This window comes from Lagenorhynchus albirostris, chromosome 7, assembly GCF_949774975.1.
Source record: "Lagenorhynchus albirostris chromosome 7, mLagAlb1.1, whole genome shotgun sequence".
NCBI lineage: Eukaryota > Metazoa > Chordata > Mammalia > Artiodactyla > Delphinidae > Lagenorhynchus > Lagenorhynchus albirostris.
Genome location: NC_083101.1, coordinates 19,890,223 through 19,911,367, shown reverse-complemented (window position 1 = coordinate 19,911,367; position 21,145 = coordinate 19,890,223). Strand labels below are relative to the sequence as shown.

Here is a 21,145-nt window from a genome sequence, read left to right as displayed (position 1 = left end):
GGCAGCCTGGTGCAGTAGGAATGGGGATTTCCATCAGTCAGACCAACGTTCCAATTCTAGCCCTGCTTCCAGCTCACTGTGTGACCTCCAGAAGGTCACTTCACCTCTCTGAGCTTCAGTTTCTATCTCCACAAAATGGGTTGATGAAGGGCCCAAATGAGATACAGATCTCGTGCCAAGTAATCTGCCCAGGGCCACTCTGAGGGAATGGTGACTGGGGTCATCCCTGGGGCCAGAGGTTCTGTCCCAGTATCCCTTGACCCTGCCACTTGTTTGGAGTCTCCAAGGCCGGACTCTGGAGTTGAGTTTCCTGGTCCATCCCCACCGGTGGGGACTAAGGCCACTCAACTGGGGTGTCCCCCAGGAGGCCTAGACTCCTGTCACCCATGCCAAGTGACCCTCCTCTGTTTCTCTGCAGGGAGAACCAGGCAATCCTGGACGGCCGGGGCCCGTGGGTGAGCAGGTGAGTCACCACTGTCTTGGAGCATATCGACTCCCTTTACTGAGCGCTTACACTGTGGGAAGCACGCACACGCACCTCATTCATTCCCCATCCCAGCTGGAGAGGTAGGTTCGCTCATCTTCCCCTTTCATTGACACGGACAGACTCTGGCTCTGAGGGAGGTGAGGTCACTGAATGAGAAAGCCATGAATCTCAGTCACAGCGGTCACGCCCCACGCCCTGATTCTGCAGATGCTCTGGGGGCATTCGCCCAAAGACATTACGTGACTTTGCTCCCAGAACGTGAAAAGTGGAAAAGCCCTCCACGGTCGCTGCTCGTGCTCAATTTAACGGGAAAGCTTGAAGACCAGAGAAGCAGAGCCACTTGCCAGGGACTCTTGGTCCAGGCATCCCTAAATTATAAAGAAGATGAAATTCAAACCAGTGGGTCTGGATAGTTGGGAAGTCGGGTCAGGGTCTGAAGAGCAGAGGAGGTGACAAGTGGTCATTGAGAAGGAGGTCCAGGGCCCTCGGTGCTGGAGGCTGCTGGGTGGATGGCCGGCCTCCGTCCCCCCTCTGCAGCCCCGTGCCTCCTGAAAGCATCACCTCTGGGCTTGTAGGCCGGGTTGGAAGGTAGCGGTCTCCTCCACTCCTTTAAAGCAGGACCCCACCTTCTGAACCCTGTGAGGAGCTGCCTCAGGCTGGAAGGAGCAATGATACTGGGGACCCAGAAGAATTTGTCTCCACCGAGAAACACCATCAATGGCGTGAGAGTCACACGCACGATGAGCTTCCTCACCAGGCCTCCAACATCTGTTGGGGGGAAGAAAGGAACTAAAGCAGGGGGAGGACTGGATTTTTGAAACCTTTCCAGTGTTATTCGAGTGTATTCTGTGGGAAGCCTGGGAGATTGGAAGGGCGGCCGTGGCCTGGATGTATTTCCTCATTGGAAAAAAACAGGCAATACGTTCAGCAAATTTAATTTCATAGTTATGCTCATGGTAGGGCCCTCGGGAAATAGATACTCGGAATCCTAAGATGGCAGGACACGAAGAGTCCTTAGAAATCACTCTATCCTGGGGTGCCTTGGACCCCTTTGGCAGGCTGGTGAAGGCCATGGACTCCTTCTCAGAATAGAGAACTTTTAAATGCATAAAATACAAAACGAAGGACTACAAAGGAAATCAATTATATTGAAATACAAATGTGACAGTACGTTAAAATGTGATCTCCTCAAAGATCTGTTTCTTTATTTTTGCATTAAATCACGAGATCTAACGGCGGGGTCCAGTCATGACCTCAATTTTGAAGTGGTGACAAGCCTTGCTGGTACATTTTGAGCTCTCTGCAGCAGTGACGGTAACGTGACGTGTAAATATCTGTGACCATTACAGGTGCTGTGGGTTTGTTGCTACACTCATATTTGCTAAATTTCAACTAGGTTGGTGAAAATAAAAGTTGTAGTTTTTCCCATTCAAGTTTATGGACCACCTCCGCCCCCCGCCTCCTGAAATCCATCCGTGGAGCCTTACGGGGACCCTAGGTGAAGAACCCCTGGATCCTGGTCCACGTTGCAGGCTGGGATTCATGGAGGAGAATGGGCTTGACTTAGATGACCAAGTAAGGTGGTGGCAAAGCTGGGGCAGGAGGAGTGGCAACCTGGCCCGGGCAGCCCCGGGCTCACTTGTTCAGTAGAGCCCTCAGCTAGCTGCCCGGCTGGCTGAGCAGGAAAGAGAGACCTGTCTGAGCCATGAGGCAGGAGCCCAGTGGCTGCCATTAGGCACGCGGGGTACCATGCCTGCTGTTCCCTCGGCCCCTCCCGAGGTGGGAAGGAGCAGGCATTTCCTGTTCATGGCAGAATCAGAGGATCCCCAGGAAAGAGTATAAGGACCTCCTTATAACCACAGTGTCTGCTGCATTTATCAGGTACCTGTTAGGTGCCAGGCTCTGTGCCAAACACTTTCCTTACCATCCCCGGCAGTTCCTCCAGCAACCCCATGACAGTCGGTAGTATTGGCCCCGTTTTGCAGATGAGGAAACCAAGGCTCTGAGAAGTTAAATAACTTGCCCGAGATCTCCCAGGCGGTAACATAACCGTCAGAGCCCAAGTTGACACTCAGGCCTGCTGGATTCCCATGACCTGCCCTGAAGAGTCTAGAAAACCCTTGACCTGAGCTCTTGCGGTTTTCCAACAGCTAGTTAGAGTGCAGCCAGCCTGCTGGGCCCTGTCCCAGGTGCTGGGTGCACAAAGATAATTACAAGGCATGAGCGTTGCCTTTAAGAAGCTCTGTCCAGGGGGAAACCAGCCCTCTCAACACCTAACCCTGAGATGTCTAGTCCAGCAGAGGATCCACGACTGTCTTGTTCCCAATTGCATCTCCAGCACCCAGCAGAGAGTCATATGAGAGCAGGGAGGGAGGGAGAAAAACCCCCACAGTCGACAACAGGCCTTTATCTGTAGACTGCATAAGGACCGGGCCAGCCTCCCCCCCCCCCCCCACACCGGGGACTCAGATCCTGTCTGTGCCATGCCCACTGCAGGTGACAATGTTGCCTCCCCCCCGCATGCCCTCTTGCCAGCTGAGAGGAGCCAACTGTGCCCACAGCTGTCAGAGCTGCTTCTGCACCAGCCCTGCCAGGTGGAAGCCCTGGGCCTTGGGGGCGGGCTTCCCTGGACCAGCCTCAGCTCCACCCGCGGGACAGGGTGCCAGGATGTTCCGGGACAGTGCCCCAGTGGGGACAGGGTGTCCTGGGATGGGGGCGGGGAATGGGCTGTATGGCCCTTATTCATGAGGATCCCATTTGGTTTCTTCATTGAAGTTTATGACCTGCCTGCCTTCCAGGACCCAACAACTCATAAATTTAAAGTAGCTATGAAATTTCTGTTTCTCTGGGCCAGCTGGGCAGGGGCCTCTTAACAGAGCAGCTTTTATTCCCTTTACTCGGCATCCTCTAAATGTCTGACTGCTCCCTTGTTGGGAGCGCAGGCCTCTGTCTTAACCCCGTGCCCTTTTAAAATAAATTAGAATAGGATGGGAGGGATACTTGGTTATTTTCTGTGACCTATTAGCCATGATCTCGTACCTTGAACCTCACCCCTCTCACCTCATACTTCAACCCCGAAGGGTCTGTGAACTCAGGGAACTAGGCCCCCGTGTATGGTGATAGTGTCGGAGTGCCAGGCAGATCTGTGCCCTGCTCATGGCCACACGCGTTGGAGTGACTGACAGGTGCATGGGCTTTGGAGCCACACAGACCAGAGTTGACTCCTAGGCTGCAGCCACGAGACACACACAGTCCCGGTCCGAGCTGCCACTTTAAAACTGTCTCTGAGCCCCGCAGAGCTGACCCTTTGGAACCGGATGCTTTTTCTTCACTCTAGTTGCCTGGGTGGGCCAGCTTCACTGCCTGAGTGTACAACTTCGGGTTTGTTTCTGATCAGGTTCAAGGTCTCATTTCTTTCTGGATACAGTTTGGGGACAGGGAGCACGTTTTATGGGGCAAAGCCACTCATCCCTCAGTCTTCCCGAATTCTCCCAGAAACCCTTGGCTACAAACCTGGGCTCTTCCAAAGCCACTTTTGCAGCCCTGAACCATACTAGACCCCCATCTGCTGGAATTCTCCTTAGCAGAGAAGAGAGTGGGGTCTGGGCTGGGAATCGCCTGCCTTCCAGGGTTACTCCTCTAACTACGCCTGTCGCCCTCACTGAGGATGAGCCAGTCACCTGCTCCTGGCGGCAGCGAGGCCTGCAGCCACCTAGAAGGATCCTGGAACACAGAGGCCAGTTATCACCCAGTGGAGTTAAAACAGAGCAACAGGAACCACAGTGTGTGTGCGTGTGTGTGTGTGTGTGTGTGTGTGTGTGTGTGTGTGTGTGTTCTTTCAGAAAGGAGAGGAAGCCTTTCACAAGACAGTAAAAAGGCCTTCACTTCCCAGATTTCAATCAGGTCTTTTTGGCAAGGGCTGTTAGGGTATTTCTTCTATCCCCGCCAACAGGTTTGTTTCTCTCTTTGAAACAGCCCCAGAGCCCCGAAAGATGGGGACAGATTTCTCTTAGGCAGGCCTCTTCCCAGCACCGCTGAAGGACCTTCCCCTGCCCCGCCCCGCTACTCCCCTATCCCACCCCCTCCCCAGAGGTGGCTGCCTCCCAGCTTCTGGCGCGGGAAGAATGTGTGGCTCTCCCAGGGATGCTGGCAGCAGCCCCACCGCTTGGCTCCAAAATCAGAACCATCTGGTGGAGCGAAGGAAGTCAGGACAGTGCCCAGAGAGAGGCAACTCTCTCCTCGGTGGCAGCCCCACGCCGGCTGGTTACCCGGCACAGGGCAGGAGACACGGGGAGACAGCTCCGGTGGAAGAGAGATGTGGGCGAGTTGCCTTTGAAACTCAGCACATCTCTGAATTCACGTTGCTTCCTTCTTTCTCTTGCTTTTATACACATTTCTTATAGGGGCTTCTGGGATTCATTGGTCTGGTCGGGGAGCCAGGAATCATGGGAGAAAAGGTAAGTCGTGTTGGTGGGCATATCTAAGCAAATAGAGCTTGTGTTTTGACATTTTTAAAAGGTGAAGGGGCCGGTTGCCCTGGGGGTGTCAGACCTCCCTCCCTGGCCTCTCCTCGCTTCCCTGGCCTTCCAGACCCTCAAAGAGCCATTGTTCCGTGTCCCAGCATCCCCTGGGGCTTCCGCCATGTCCTCCTGCCAGCATCCTCAAACACAGTTAGACGTCTGTGTGACAGCCATCTACGTGGTCTGGGCCGCTCACAGCTGCACACTGGCACTGCGTGGGGCTGGCAACAGAAGGAGGCAGAGTCATCTTTCAAAAAAGGAGCCCAGTTCTTTAGTTGGCCTTGTTAATGCCAGCAGCTTTGTTTTACAGACCAGATAACCAAGGCTCCAATAGGGGAGGTGACTTGCTCAAGGTGACCCAGATAGGAAGTGGCAGAGCTGGGATTTGAACCACATTCAGTTTCCATGGCCACACTTTGCCCCACGTTGGCTCCCAGCCCATAGCTTGTGGCTTCCCATTTCCCATGGGCCCTTGAGGGGAAGGTTTATCTGATTCCCCAGGAAGGCGACCTACGGGAGTTGATATTATTCCCATTGGATAGATGGAAAGACTGAGGTCCTAATCTGGCCCCACCTAGCTTCCCAGGCTCATCCCGTGCCTCCCTCTTACCATTCCCTGTGTCCCAGACCTTCTGGTCACCTTCTCCTCCTCCTTCTCTTTCTCCTCTTCTTCCTCTTATTTTTTAAAATTTAACATCTTTTTGAAGTAATTATATTCACAGGAAGTTGCAAAAAATAGCACAGAAAGGCCCTGTGTAACCTTCACCCTGTTGCCTCCATGGTAACATCTTTGATAACTTCAGTGCAATATCAAAGCCATCTCTGGCCTTCTTTTGTTGCTCGAATGTTCCATGTCCCTCCTCACCTGCAAACCATTACCCATGCCGTTCCCCTGGCCAGGTACACCCTTCCCATCCCCTATCTTTGCCTAGATGACTCTCAGTTATCCTTCAGCATTCTGAGGGAAGCCTTCCCCACCCTGCACCCGAGTGACACCTCTGCACTCGGGGGTCAAATCCCCTAGTGAAACACCTTAGCACCAAGACCCACTCCCTCCCTTCACTCACCCCAGTTGGCATCTGTTTTGGTGGTTTGTATCAGTCTCCTTGTAACACCCTGTCTCACTCCGTGTGAGCAAGGTCTGTCTGTTTCTACCCACCATCGTGTCTTCAGGGTCTAGCATATCATGCCAGGCACATAGTAGATGCTCAAGAAACGTTTGCTGGCTGTGCGGATACAAGAAAGAGGGCTTCACACAAATAGAGCCAGGATCCAAACCCAGAGCCGCTGCCTCCCGCCATAGCTCTGTCTGCTACACCTGCCATCCCTGCCCGATCTGTCTGGATTGGTCGAGAGAGACTAAGTTGCCTCTCTGTTGCTCCAGCATCTCATCTGGGTTGGAGCAGGGGGTGGCGAGAATAAAAGAAATGCCTTATATTGCCATCTCTGCCTTAGCAAGCCCAGCCCAGGGGATGCCAGGCCTAATGAGGACCACAGAGCGTGGGCCAGGATCAAAGGGGATGACGTGTTCAGCACATCCTTGATCTGGACCAGCCCTGCCCAAGGGAAGCTCACCGTGTGTGTGGCACACCACAGTGGTTGCTGAGGCCTCCTAGGACTTGCTGGGGTTCTTGGCTTCTGCTGACTGAAATCTCAGGACTCCCCCCTCCCCCGTCACCACCCTGGGTGATGTGGCTATAGACCTTGGACAAGTCCCTGCACCTCCCTAGTCTCTGGAGTGCCCTCTGCACCCTCCCCCCATAGAGCCACCCCACTGCCGTGACCTCCCTGAATTGCTGTCTCCATCACAGGGTGACCGGGGCATGATGGGACCCCCAGGCGCGCCCGGACCCAAGGGGTCGATGGTAAGGAGCAAGTCTGCATCCCCTTGCCCTCTCCTGTCACAGCCGCGGTGACAGCTCTGCTCTCCTCTGCCTGCGTCCGCGTACCCAAGGCGTTCACGACGACCGGCTCCTTTACCTTCCAGGAGGCCCTGGGCTGGGGCTGAGCCGCGGCCGAGGCAGTACTGCAGAAGGAAGAGGCACCTTCCAGAGCTGATTCCTTCTTTTTCATCTCTTTCTTGGTAGGGTCATCCTGGAACTCCAGGTGGTGTTGGGACCCCCGGAGAGCCTGGACCTATGGTAAGCAAAGCCCTCATGTTCCCTGAGCTCAAACCCACTGTCGAGTCATGGTGAGGAGTCCAGGTCTCAAAGTCAGACAGACCGGGAATCCCAGCTCCCCAACTCCCCGTCTGTATTGTCAGGGCAGATCATTGAACTCTGCACCTAAATTTTGCTCATATGAAAAACAGATGAAATAATCACGGTCATGATAGTGTGATTGCACGGGCGAAACGAAACCAGGCGGCTAATGTTCATTACACAGGGATGGTCATTGCAAGGGAGTGTCATGGTCATTGGCACCTCTGTTGCTTTGTTCATGCACTCAGGAAATACTGTGTCCCATGTGCCGCTCCAGGAGCTGCCGTCAGCAAGGCAGAATGCTGTCCCTGCCCTTTAGGAGCTCGTATTCAGGTGTGGCAGAGAGAGAAGCCAGTAAATAAGTGACAGCTGCTATGGAGAAAGCAGGGAAGAAAGTGGGAAATGAAGGGCCGAGGATACGGGGCTCCTGGGCTTCTCACGATGACAGGCACCAGGGATATCCCTGAGGATCCCAAGGCGGGGGGCTGGGGGGAGGGTGTGGCCAGGAGCACCCAGATTCAGGGGTCCCTCCTACTTCCCCGAGGGTGAGGTAGGGTTGGGGGCTGGGTGGCTCTCACCCTGAGCACACGGAGCTTCTGGTCCCTCCACCTCTGCTGGTGGAGGACGGAGGGAATTGGGGCAGGGCACTCACTTGGGCCAAGTCTGAGGCTCAAGGCTGGGAGCCCACTCTGGGGCGAGGGGATGGGGGGGGTGGGCTTCGGGCAGGTGGAAAGGGTATGGTGGGAGGGGGACCGGCACAGGCAGGATCCCGGGGCAAGCCTGGAGGGTGATGAGTTCAGGTGCCTTCACAGGCTAGACTGAGGGGCTCCCTGGGGTCTGAGGAAGGAAGAAACGGGAGCCTTCGATGGTTTGAATCCAAGGGAAGTGCGTCCACACCAGTTCTCTGAGCCACTTAGGGAAGCAAGGCCAACTCAGTTCCCAAACTTTGCTGTGCACCTGCTGCGTGCTGTGCCCATGCTCTGTCCTGGAGTTGCAAAAATGATACAAAATAGATCCTGCTCTTAAGATTCTCACTGTCTAGTCCTCTCACTCATTAACAGGCTTTTACTGAGCACCTACTATGTGCCACACAGTGCTAGGTGCCCAGGGTAGGGCCGAAGCCAGAGAACAAGGATGCTAGGGGTCTATCATCCAATTCTAGCTGTGCCCCCGGACCTCAGCCTCCCTGAGCCTCCCTCTAGGCTTTCTTCCTCCCGTGTCCAACCTCCTCCCCATTCCATTTCCTCAGTGCTTCCATCTGTTCAATGGTTTGGCTCCGACTTAGTGAAATCAAACAGTGAGCTGCCGTTTTCAGATCCCAAGGTTGCCATTGACCCTCCTCTGTTGCACTGTGGGGCTGGGCCCTGGGATCTCTTGGGGCTCCTTTCGGACAGCCAGCTGCCCCCTGTGCCACTGGGGAAGCAGGATAGCATGGAGGTCCAGAAAGCTTCAGAATCAGACACATGTGAGTCAAATTCTGGCTCCCCCTTTACTAGCTGTGTGATTGTTGGCAACATTTATAGCCTCTCTGAGCCTCAGTTTCCCCATCTGAGTCAGCATAATACCCTCTTCGTTATGAGATTGTTGTGAGAAATGAATGATACCGTGCATGATGTAATGCTTAGCAAACTACCTGCATATACTAAGTGCTTAATGAATGGTAACAATAATAATTACTATTACTATTTGTTAGATATGATAATTACCACTATTATTAGTAAGACTGTTACTATGAAAGTGACATTTCTGATGATACCGTTCACGTCTGATTGGCATTTTCCACTTTTCCAATCACTTTAACATCCATGTTCTCCTACAGTCCACTGAGGTCAGCCAAGGTTATTATCTCCATTATTTGGAAGGGAACAGTCAGGTCCTGGGACCACCAGTTTCTGACCTCCTCTCCCTTTGAGAGAGCTGACAGCAACCCTTTACTGAGGACCTTCCAGGTCATTTCATCTTCCTAGCAACTCTAGGAGTCAGGGACTCTTCTTATACCCATTTTATAGGTGATGAAACTGAGGCCCGAAGAGTTTAAGTCACTTGCCAAAGGTCACAGAATTAGTAGGTGGCAGAGTCAGGGTTTGAACCTAGTTCTCTGGTGGAACAGTGTGCTCTTTTAAGCACTCTACGCTACTGCCTCTGAGTTGAGACTTGGCTCCTGAAATTTCCCAGTGACGCATTGCATGCCTTCTGCAGTCTGAGATCCCTCCATAAAATGGTGCATTCTCACCCAGTCGTCATGTTCTCCCTCACCCGGGAGTCAGATCTGTCTTTTTAGGGGGCCGAGCCCGGGTCCACACCCTGCTTGCTCTGCTGACAAGGGGTCAGGTTGGGACCCAGCGCCTCACATCAGCCCTGTAGCAGTTGAAAGGTCTGTGCCCCCTGAGGCCCTGGGAAGAGAGAAATGGGAGCAGAAAGAGGAGTTTTTCCCGAGGCCCCAAACTGAGCTGGGCCTCTCCCTGGTATTCGGAGGGGGGGATGAGGCCGTCTTTTCTTGTAAAAGGAGCACGCCCAGTCTGAGAATCCCGCGGAGCTGGGAGGCTCCTGCAGCTGTTGGAGGGGTCCTTGGCCAGCCATGCGGCTAAGACGCAGCTTGACGTGTGTAGCTGGGGGCTGGAACCTGGGGAGAGAAACCAGGCAGCGAGGCGGCCTGCTTCCTCTCTTCACCTTCTTTCTCTCCCTTCCTATCCTCTGTCCTCTTCAGTCCTTCCCTTAATTCCTGTCATCGACCCGCCCTGGGCCAGGTGCTGGGAATTCAAAGAACAAAACCAGCCCTGTTTTTTCTTTCCCTCCCTCCCTGTCTCTTCTTGTCATTCCTTCACCAAACTGAGATAACCCTGGCGGGGGCGTCTTCCCCGGGCCAGGCCCTGCTCCCTTCTCTTTGCCTCCCCCACCGACTTCTCCACCCAACCTCTCCCCCTCCCCCCTCCACACGTGCTTCCTGCTCCCCCCCACCCCACTTCAGGGCCCTGGTCTGGTTCTGCCCTCTCTTACCCTCCCTGGCTCTTCCTGCCCTGGGCAGACCCTTCTGGATGCTTGCAGGTAATATTCAAGGTCAGGGTGGGGGGACAGAACTTGGGACCCCATATTCTCCTTGCTGATGGAGAGAGAAAAGGGGAAGTGGGAGTTGGAGATTTTGGTCAGGAATGTCCTCATAGCTGCCGGTTGTTGATTTTGAGATAAAGAAGGAAGCGGCTTATCCGTCCAGGATGCCTTCTCCCTGCTGCCGGATCCCCAGGCGCTGACTCCTGCTCAAGGTGGCAGCACGTCCGCTGCTTCTCCTGGGGGACAGATCCTCCCACTGGGCCCAGTCCTTCCATCTGGAGCTGCTGGGCTCGGGAGTGGCCGTTCCTGAACAGCGCCCGTTTGAGGCTGCAGGCCTAGCCTTCGGTGTTGTACCTGCTCCCTAAAAGGGGGCTTCTCCAGACTCTTTCTCCTCCCCACAGGGTCCTCCAGGATCTCGAGGCCCGCTGGGCATGAGGGGAGCAAAGGGACGCCGGGTAAGTGTGGCCCAGCCCCCGGGGGCGGACACCTGCTGGAGAGACCCCTCTTGGTCCTTGCCCTCCGCCCAGCCCTGAGATCTGTGACTTTCACAGCAACAGCCTCCTCCCAGACCTGGCTCTCCGTGTGGGACCCCCACCCATCTTTCCCAGCCCATTTCTGAGCACCATGCCTTGCCGTCCAGCAGGAACAGAGGGGCTCTGCGGTGCCGATGCTTTGACCATTCATGTGTTTGCTCATGCATTCATTCACCTACAATTTAGCACCTGCTCTGGGCCGGCCACTGTTGGAGGCTCTGTAGATATCACAAGAACAGGACAGGCAGGACCCTTGCCCGGCTTCATGGCTCAATCGAGTAGGTCAAACAGACAGTACAGGGTCATTAGCACGTCGATGGTGGAACCACAGGCAGCTTGGGAGCCTGGAGGAGGCACCTCGCCTGACCAGGGTACAAGGGAAGTCTTCAAGGAGAGGGTGATGCTTGAGCTGATGCCCGGTTCCAGGCAGAGGGAAAGCCTTAAGGTGAGAAGGAACGGCATGTTTAGGGATTCCCCACTGGTTCAACAGAGGGGCAGGAGAGAGGGATAAGACCAAGAATTAGCAGGTGTCAAGCCAAGCAGGGCCTCAAACACCACAGCTAAGCCTATGGGCTATGTTCCCAGGGTAGTGGGGAGCCGCAGAGGGTTTTATGCAGGGCTGGCCCTGAGCACGGTAGCTAGAGGTAATCACTAGTACTTACTCTGTGCCAAGCACTATCACGTACATTGACTCAGCTACTCTTCAGCACTACCCTATAATGTAGGTGCTATTCTTAATTCCCATCTTACAGATAAGGAAACTTAAGGCACAGAGAGGTTAAGTCACCTGCCTCAGGTTGCACAGCTAGAAAGTGGCAGAACTGTGATTTGAACCCAGGGGATCTGACCCTTTTGCATACTGAAGGCGGGGAGGGCAGATGGAGTGGTTTCCTGCCCCCAGTGGGTGTCCAGGTGCCAGGCCAGGCAGCCTTGTGAGAAGAAAACAAGGTGGCACAGTGGCCCAGGCAGCCCAGGCCTGATATTCAAGCTCATACCAGGGGATCCGAGATGATTATTCTCTTCTTGGCTGAATTTCAAGTAGTTTAAAAATTTCCCCTGAACGAGGTGCTCTGAGCAGTCTGCCTCGGAGAGGCGAGCCTTAGAGGCATTCCCCTGGCCTGGCAGGACCCCTCCCAGTGCCATGTCCTGGTCTCTGCGAGTAGCCGAGACCCTTTGGCAGCCGGGTTGCACCCTGACCCTCTGCACATTCCCTCCTGCCCGGGAAGCCAGGTTGGCTGGAGGCGGAGCTGTGCTGGCCCAGGCCCTGCCCCGCACAGCCTGCCAGATGCAGAGGCTCAGGCCTCCGTCAACTCACTGAGCCCCTCACAACCGTCGGACCTCCCTTCCCGGTGGTGGCTTGAAGAATGTATCTCCTGCTTGAGGAAACCCAGGCTCGCAACCACATCAAAGTCTCCGGGGCTGGAAGGGGAGCTTCAGGAACATGAGCCCCGCCCCCTGCTGGGTTTGGCAGGAATGCAAAACCTGTGGGACCCACCCCCTGGGTCCCCTGCCTGACAGGCCACCTTTGGCCACTTCACAGATGGGGTCACTGAGCGGGGCGGTGTTGGGGGGGACTAGAGAGGCACCCGCTGAGCCTGTGAAAGACCTCAGTTCTGGGCAGGCCCCCTGTGCAGCTCCTGGCTTGCCCTGGGACCATAGCAAGGCCTTGTTGATCTCCAGGCCTCAGTTTCCCCGAGTGTGCTGTGGGAAATGAGCTTGGAGGTCTGCAAGGCCCTGCCTGCTTTTCTGCCCATGTGCAGGACGGGCCCTGCTGCCCAGCCCACTGCCCCCAGCCCCCTGCCCTGGGAAGAACGAGCACTAAGGGGTCGAGGCCAGGGCCAGGATGGGGCCCCAGACCCTCAGCTCTTGGTAGAGCTGTTGACCAAGGTCTGGGTCCATGGGCCACGAAGAGCTGGGGCTATGGGGTCACACAGGCATAGCAGCAAGCCTCAGCCTTCCCAGTTACCAGCTCTGGGACCTCAGGCCAGTTTCTTAACCTCTGTAAGGCTTGGTGGATGACATTAGGAGCAAGTTGGAAGGAACCAGACTTTGAACCCAAGTCAGCTGAATGCCCAGTTTTTCCACCACTACCTGTCATTGTTTATCAGTGTGGGAGTGAGCTCCCTGTCACAGGGGGTGTGCAGATTAGAGCCCGGGGCAGGGTGTTGGAGGAGACAATGTCTAAAAGCCCTCTTACCCGGGAGACTCCGCTATCTCCCTCCAAAACCCACTTTGAGGGAGTCGTGAGGATTCTGTGATCCAGGTGCCTGACACTGAACTCTGCTCCTGTGAGTGGGACTTAAGAGCTCGGCAGACCTGGCCTTGAATCCCAGCTCCTCCCCTGACCTCGGGCAGTCGATTCGCCCTCTCTGAGGCCCCAGGGTTTCCTCTATAAGATGGGTCGGCAACAGAACCGACCTCTTTGGATGGCTGTGGGGATAGAATCCCTTTGACAGCACCTCGAGTGGTAAGCACCTGGAAGGGCAGCGGTGTGTAGCAAGGGCTGGGCACATGTTCACTCCCTTTCCATCCCTTTTTCACAAGAGCTGCGATTGGCCAGATTTTCTGTCCCCTGGGGCTCCTCCCAGCCAAGCCAGATGCCCAACCTGGCTGGGAGGCAGCCCCGCTGTGACTGCAAACATCTTCCCGGGGAGTGGCTACAAGAGAACAGATCTGTGGCTCTGACAGAAACCCAGACCTGCCTCCAGCGGGGTGGGCTGGCCCGTGTTCATTTGGGGAAGGAGGGGGCAGGACTGAGGCACCCACAGGACAGAGGACGAGCTGCAGAGTGGCCCAGAGCAAGGGTTAGGCTGTGCACTGCCTTCGTGCCTCTCCCTGCACAGCGGAGCTGGGGAGGGAGAGTGGCTGGGGCCCCTTTGCCTCCTCCTCCTTCCAGGGAGGAAAGGTTAACCCTGTTTCCCCCCAGCCAGCCCCAGCTTCTACCTGAGCTCTCTGGTGGTCCAGGGGATAGCAGAGTCTCCCAGGTAAGAGGGATTTTAGATATTGTCTCCTCTAACACCATGTCCTGGCCCTGACCTGCATACCCCCTGTGACAGGGAGCTCACTCCCACACTGATAAATAGTGACAGGTAGTGGTGGAAAAAAAATGGGCCTCTGGCTGACTTGCATTCAAATTCTGGCTTCTCCACATACTAGCAGGGCAACCACAGGCTATTTCCTTATTTGTTAAATGAGGAAAATAGCTTTCACTATTACTGCTACTGCTGCTGTTGTCGATGTTATTACTATTATTATAGATCTCATAACGTTCCTCCCAGCGAGGCTTTGATTCCCAGGAGAAACAGGGTGCCATGTGATTCAGGCCAAGCCCTTGACACCTCTGGGCCTCCGCTCCACTCCCAGAGCTGTCCCTTTCCAGGAAGGTTAATGCCTCAGGTAGAGACAGAGGTCAGGGGCCAGAAGCCATCTCTCAGGAGGGCCCGGATGCCCACCATCAGCTCAGCTTCTGTCCCGGCTCTCGTGACCTGGGATGCCCTACATCCTAACCTGTGTCTGTCTCCACAAGGCCCCTGTCCATGAGTCAGGGGCGGTAAGTCTAACACGTGGTCTGACAGGGTCCATCTGAGACTGAGGCCCAGATAGAGGAAGGGGCTTTCCTGGGGTCACACAGCAAGTTGGTAGCAAAACCAGGACTTGCACCCACACCCTCTAATCAAACCTCATCTTGAACCCGTGAAAATTCTGAGCCTCGTATAAGCTGCCTCTTATGAGGAAGGGAATGAATCCAGGTTTGCCAGGCCGTTGCTCTGCGCCCCTGCCCCTGGGGAGCCTGCAGCCCCCTCTGGAGGAACCAGATACTCTGAGCACTTACTACATGCCAGGTGCTGAGCTGCCCGTGTGCATTATCTCCTCCTGCCTTGAGGGGGCGGTTTCTCGTCCCCATTTCAGAGATGGGATAACTGAGGCTCAGCCAGGAGCAGCCACTTGTCCCTGAGACACAGCATTTCCTGAGCAGCACTGTTCCTAGTGCTGGACCCCTAATAGATTCTGGGCCAGGGCCTGAGAAACTGGGCACAAAGACTCCCAGCCCGTGGTCTCCTGGCCCAGGGTGATTTCATCAATGTGGTGCTATTTAAGGCTGCAGCGTCGAGCTGAAGCAGCTGACAAGAAGAATTGTCACTTTTTCTGGTTCAACTATTAATTGAAAATTTCCTTGTTCAATATTTAAATGATTTCTCCATGTTGCTTTTTCTCATCCCTCATATCCCCTATGCCCAGACGCTTCCCTGGCCCCCTTGTGTGCCTGGTCCCCTCGCTCCCAGGCTGGGGCGGGTCAGCCTCCTTCACAGGATCCTCTTTGTCTCCCCAACACGGCCTCTCTGGCCCCCTGCAGAACAAACACCACACTGTTCTCCATGGTGGACCCCAGGGGACCCCATCCCATCTGTGTCTCTCTGGGAGGCCCATGGAGGGGACACAGGGGGCAGTGGGTAGAACCCTGGAGGGAATACCAGCTGCTAATGTGCTAAGGGACCTTGGACAAATCACTTCCCTTGCAGGGCCTCAGTGTTCCCATCTGTGCAGTGTGGGGAAGAGGGGATTCTGCCTGCCCCAGGGGCCTCTGAGTTCTCAAAAGACCAAGAATCCTGTCTCAGAGGTCAGACCTGAACCCAGAACTCCAGGGAACAGCTGCCCTGTCCTTCCCCCCTCCTCATGTGAGCTGGGCCAGATTAGCTGCACATCTGGCTGGAGAGGGGGCTGTTCCACATATCTGGCCACGTGTAGACCCTCCCCAGGTCGTCCGTCCTCTGCCAGTTTCCCCTAAGGGCTGTGGTCCACAAACTGCTTCTGCCCCACGTGTGCTCTGGGAAGAGCAGGCGACAGCAGTCTGAAGACCTGGCTGTGGGGACTTGGCCTCGTGTCTCTTGGCTCTGCCCTCAGTTTCTGCATCCGTGGAATGGGTTGGCTGGCTGAGCCCCAAGGTTTCTTTAAACAGGGGTTAAATGCACCACCAGCCCCACTCCAGGACGGCAGGGCCCCTAGCCAAGTCCACCCACGCTACGCCCTGCGCAGAGCCATCTCAGGAGGCACACTGCACTGGGTGACCCACCTGAGGGTGGGGGTGCACAGGAAGTGCGAGGTGGAGGGAGCCCCCCGCTTGTGCCGGGCTCTGGGCAGCCCCGCCCTCCTGGTTCCCAGCCCGAGGGAGACCCCTACTGTCCACTGTGCTAGTCCCTTTTTCCTATTCCAGGGACCCCGAGGACCAGATGGACCAGCTGGGGAGCAGGGGTCCAAGGGTCTGAAGGTACCAACCCCCGTGGCTTTCCCTTCCTCTCACCTCCCGTGCTGGGTCAGGAACCCAGGAACCCCGGCTCACAGCCTCCTCAGTGACAGACCCCTTTGGGACAGCAGGGCATCCCAGAGAGGCTGCAGGGCACGTTCCTGAGAGCTCATCCGGCCACCCCTCCTGATGCTGGCAAGCCCCCAGCATGGGGGCAGGGAAGGGAGAATGAGCGATCAGACTGAGAGAGAAAAAGCACATGAATGAGACAGAGTGAGGAGGAATCACGCATGGCCTCTGACCCCCAAGCCTCTCCCGGGCCCCTGAGAGCCGAGACTGCTTCTGACCCCTTCAGGACCCGGGGGTCCTTGGTTCTCGGCCCAGAGCACCTGGTGACTATGGCCAGCCCCTCCCCTGAGTTTTCCCGTCTGCACACTGGGGAGGGGGTGGTTGCCATGACCCCATGGGTTCCTTAGATCTCCTGTGGGAGCGGGCGTCCCTTCTCCGTGAAGGGTCCTCCCCAGCACCCTCTCCCAACCTCATGCTTTGCTTCCTGCAGGGCCCCGCAGGACTACAGGGCAGACCAGGCCAGCCTGGGCAGCAGGTATGTCAGGCCGAGGCTGCCAGCCCCTCTCCCCACTCCCTGCTTTGTCATACATGCTTCTAACAAACCCAAATGTGCTTCCAGGGCGTGGCTGGCGAGCGAGGGCACCTGGGCACACGAGGCTTTCCTGTAAGTAGCACCGGTTCATGAAGTTCTCTCCGTGGGACTTCGCGGGGAGAAAATAACCACTTTAGCCAAGTTCCCATCCTGCTGTGGAAATCCCGAAGGTTCTAGCTGCCCACTCCTGCCCTGAGGACTCTCCAGTATGTCTCTTCCCCTCTGGAACTCAGTCTCCCATCTGTCACAGGGCAGAGGGTGGGGTCGGACCCTCATTTGCTACGACAGCTTGACTGAGACCCAGGGGACAGGCAGGGTAGAGAAGGCCATGGAGGGACTAAGGTCACCTTTGTTTGTCCCTGCAGGGCATCCCGGGTCCCTCCGGCCCCCCAGGTACCAAGGGCCTCCCAGGAGAACCGGTAAGTGCCCTTGCCCTCTCTCTTTGCATCTTTGCCCCTGGCAGGCTGGTCTCAGCTGGGTCACCCACCCGGGGGTGTGGGTCCTGCAGTCAGACAAGGAGAGCGGCTGGAGAGGGACAGTGCCGGGGCTCTACCGCCCCGGGGGCGGGTCAGGGAGAGAGCACTGAGTCTAAGCCCCCTTGCCTTCCAACCTCAGTTTTCATGCCAGTAAGATGGGAATAATTGTTCCTACCTTTACACCCTGTTGTGAGGATGAAATAAGATGTGTGTAGAGTGCTTGGCACAGTGAGAGGCGGAGGGAACGGAGTCCTTCAGGTCTCCGAAGGAGGAAGGGCAACATGAGGATAAACTAACACGCTGAGTGGGCACTGCGGAGTCCAGCATGCCCAGAGTGGAGAGAGCTGGACCTCAGGGAAGGCAGGAAGAGGTCGCAGGGGCCAGTCACCCGAAGCTGCGGACAGAGTTTGCTGTTTGTCCCAACGGCAATAGTGAGCTATTGAGAGGTTTGAAACAGAGGAGCCCTGCAGAAGATCTTGCGGGAAGGGTGGGTTTGGGGAGGCTCCCCATGTGTTGGGGAGCCCTGCGAGGAGGCTGTGGAGGGTGCTTCTAGTGGTGGAGAGGAGAGCACAGTCTCGGGGCCCAGGAGGAGGAATCTGGGTGGGGCAGGGGGAGGACTGGAGGCTGCGCTGTAGCCCCACGTCTGGAAGCTCAGGTAGACGCCCTTTTGAACAATGGACTGACCACGACTGAGTGGGTGAAAGGTCATTCCAGGCAGAGGGGACAGAGTGAGCAAAGCTTGGGAGCCCGAAGGCTTCTGAGCAGGGGAGGCCGCCCTGGGTCTTCGGTAGGTGACTAGGAGAAGAGGCGGAGGGGTTGGCGGGAGTGCACTGGACGGGGCTGCGGGGAGACCTGCAGGCACCAGGACCCTCAGCGAGGGGTGGGTGAGGGCATGGGCTGCAGAGTCCCGGATTCTACGGGTTCTCTCCCTCACCCGCCTCTCCAGACTGCATTATTGAGCCTTAGACCCCAAAGAGGGCCCAGGCTGGCTTCTCCCAACCGCCTGTGTGTGTGTCTATCTTCCAGGGCCCTCAGGGACCCCAGGGGCCAATTGGCCCTCCAGGAGAGATGGGACCCAAGGTGAGTGCGGAGGACCCTTGTTCGTCCCGTGGTGCTGCTGGGGAGGTAATCAGCCCCTCCCAGCCGTCCTCCTCCAGGGCCCCTGTCCTGTGTCCTGCAGAGACTGATGGGGAGAGGCCCTGGCAGAGAGGGCAGATCCGCCATGATGCCGTAGGGTGAGGGGCTGGGCTCCCGATCCCGGGGGCAGCGGGTGGGATGCAGCTGTGCCAGGACCGGCATGGGGCTTGGCGGTGCCTCTTTTTCGGCACCATGGAGAGCAGCAATGCCCCCTGCCCTGACCCTGCTGGGATTTCACCCCGACACAGAGGTTTGACTGCAGAAGCAGTCCCCTTAAGGTCATGCAGCGAGGAGCTTGGAAGGGGCCTCAGACACCCATGCCTCACCCAGAGGAGAAAACAGCCCCAGGGTTTATGCAGGGGCTGCAGCCATGCCAATGGTGGTAACTCAGGATCCCTCCCGCCCTTGTCATCCTGGCCCAGCTGCAGAGAGAAGGGCAGGAATCCCTCGGCCCTGAATGCAGCATCCGTTGGCTTCCTCCTCTGTTGTTACGTGAATCATGAAATTTTCCTCCGCATGCTTGCCAATGGGCTCCTCCTGGGCAAACCACACTCGTGGGGAGGGAGGGGCTCCAGCAGTCTCTGGGCAGCCCCGGCGCTCAGCAGCCTGAGCCCAGTCACCCCCATCTGACTTGTCCCAACTCTAAGCTCCCAGAAGGCTGCAGCCTGCTCCCAGCTCTTTGTCTCTCACGCTGAGTGACCTCGGGCATGTCCCTTGCCGTCTCTGGGCCTGCCTCAGTTATCTCCTCCCTTACAACCAGGGCCCAGCCCTTGCTCTAGGAAGGGCCAATGGCATTTTCTTGCAGGGGCTACCAGGTGCAGTGGGAGAACCAGGCCTTCCTGGGGAAGCTGGAATGAAGGTAAGGTGGGATGAAAGAAGAGAAAAATGGCTTGTTGAAACCAGCTCCCAGCTGGCGGCCCCATCGTCTCCGTGGAGGAGAAACAGGCCTTTCTTGTGCCCGGGATAATGGGTTCTCTGTGCTCCCGGCTGGGGAGCAGGGCCTGGCCATGGCCACAGCGGATGGCCCAGCCAGCCCGGAGCCCCCATCCCTGCCCCCTGTCTGGCAGTGTTTTCTCTGGCACCTGCCCCACGCTGGGACGGCCATACCTCCTGGCCTCCTGCGATACCATCTGCATTTCAGCACTGGTGCCCCTCATTACCTGCAGGGAAACAGGAGCCCATGGATCCCTGGGCTCTGGGGAGAGACCCCTCCCCGCGCTGCTGTTGGAAGAGGACCTGCTCCCTATGCAGGCCCCGGAGGCCTGGGACTGTCAGTCTTGACGTAGTTCCAGAATCCTTTGCTTGAATAATGCAGGAAACCAACCCATATATAAAACAGGTAGTAATGGGATGGTTCTGGCCGCGGCAGGGCTGGGGGCTCGGAGCTCTGCCTCCTCTCTGTGCCCTCAGACACCAGCAGGGAGAGAGTGTAGCTTGGAAATCCCCACATGAGAAGGACCCTTCTGGGGTCTTTTGGAGGAGCTGGGTGACATTTATTCTGGTTCATTTAGGGCCTCTTCCTTCTTTGGGTTTCTCTCCAACGTTCTCAGGGAGGGAGAGAAAAGAAGGTGGTCAGCCTCAGAGTTGCCATCTCTGCATCCGATATTCCCTGGAGCCAAACTACCCAGGTTTGGATCCTGAATCTGTCACTTACTAGCCTCGTGAGCTCGGGCTGGTTACTTAAGCTGCGGTCCCTCTGTCTCTTCCTTTGTAAAAGGAGATATCTCTCCTGGCAGGGTTGTTGTGACAGTTAAATGTGTAAAATGAAAAGGCACTTAGAACAGCACTATGTAAGTGTGAGCTGAGCTGTGATGGTGGTGGTGATGCTGGCGGTCGTGATCTTGACCTGTCCAGGGCTTCTTGGGAACAGAGGCTCTGGTTGGCATTTTACAATTTCTCTCTGGTCCTGGGGAGAAAGAGCTTCCTCAGCTCCACTCCCCACTCCTCCCACGTCAGAACCAGTGAGAACAAGAAGGTGAGGGCTGGGGCTGGTCCTATCCCCCGACCCATGGACTTGTGTTTGGCTTCTCCTAGGGTGACCTTGGGCCTCTGGGCACCCCTGGGGAGCTGGGCCTCATCGGGCAGCGGGTAAGTCGAAGCAAATTCATTCTCCCTGGAAAGTCCCACCCCTCCCTGGCTGTCTGGAGGGGGGAAGGGCTTTACTCAGCTTCCCTGAGCCTCAGTTTCCTCAGCTGCAGAAACAGGCTGTGAATCTCTGCAGTCTTATCCAGTCTCCCTTCGCGGGCCAGCATTTCCACAATGCAGAGGCGCTCCTCAGAGAAAAGCATTCTGTGGTCAAAATGTTTGAGACTCTGTGTGCTCGGTGTTCCTCCTTACACGTTAGCAGTAGCATTTTCAAGGCTCTGAGAAGGCCTGCAACCAAGAAATTGGGGTTTGGGGAGGGTTAATCCACAGTCTCCAAACTTATTTGACCTCCAAGTGCTTTTATTGAAAAACACCTGTTACCATCCCTAAAACTGTTCCATGGAAGGTTATCTGAAAGGTTATCTTCCCCTTTACCAAAAGAAACCCACGGAGTTTGGCTTCCTCTGAGAAGGTTTGGGATGCCTCTGTGTCCACCTGTCTATGCTCTGTGCCTGATTTATAAGATCCCTGTCTGAATGGAGACCCCAGGGTACTGTGAGAGATACAGAGCAGGCATCCTCCAGCATCTTTCAGATGGGGAAGGTGCAGCCCAGGAGTGAGGGGGAGTTAGTGTCGGGGGGGCTTGGCTCATGGAGACACCAGGCCCCCAGTCCGACTTCTCATTTTTCCCTTTTTCCAATGCCTCATGTTACTCCCTGCCCGAAGTTAAGAGGCTCCTCAAATTGAGATAAGAC

The 21,145-nt window shown here is 56.2% G+C and overlaps 1 protein-coding gene across 3 annotated transcripts in view; it reads left to right on the top strand.

The window, feature by feature from the left end:
* Window positions 1-21,145, top strand: part of COL27A1 (collagen type XXVII alpha 1 chain) — a 143,902-nt gene that overhangs the window by 83,456 nt on the left and 39,301 nt on the right. For 2 of the 3 annotated variants that reach the window (XR_009541517.1, XM_060154529.1), the window contains exons 24-35: window positions 419-463; window positions 4,891-4,944; window positions 6,819-6,872; window positions 7,095-7,148; window positions 10,658-10,711; window positions 16,002-16,055; window positions 16,591-16,635; window positions 16,720-16,764; window positions 17,058-17,111; window positions 18,195-18,248; window positions 19,111-19,164; window positions 20,340-20,393. Coding sequence is in view for 2 of the 3 variants with exons in the window: in XM_060154529.1 (XP_060010512.1) it covers window positions 419-463; window positions 4,891-4,944; window positions 6,819-6,872; window positions 7,095-7,148; window positions 10,658-10,711; window positions 16,002-16,055; window positions 16,591-16,635; window positions 16,720-16,764; window positions 17,058-17,111; window positions 18,195-18,248; window positions 19,111-19,164; window positions 20,340-20,393 (621 nt within the window). In the remaining variant the exon portion in view is untranslated. The remainder of the gene's footprint in view (window positions 1-418; window positions 464-4,890; window positions 4,945-6,818; window positions 6,873-7,094; window positions 7,149-10,657; window positions 10,712-16,001; window positions 16,056-16,590; window positions 16,636-16,719; window positions 16,765-17,057; window positions 17,112-18,194; window positions 18,249-19,110; window positions 19,165-20,339; window positions 20,394-21,145) is intronic. The other variant, XM_060154530.1, reaches the window with a different exon arrangement.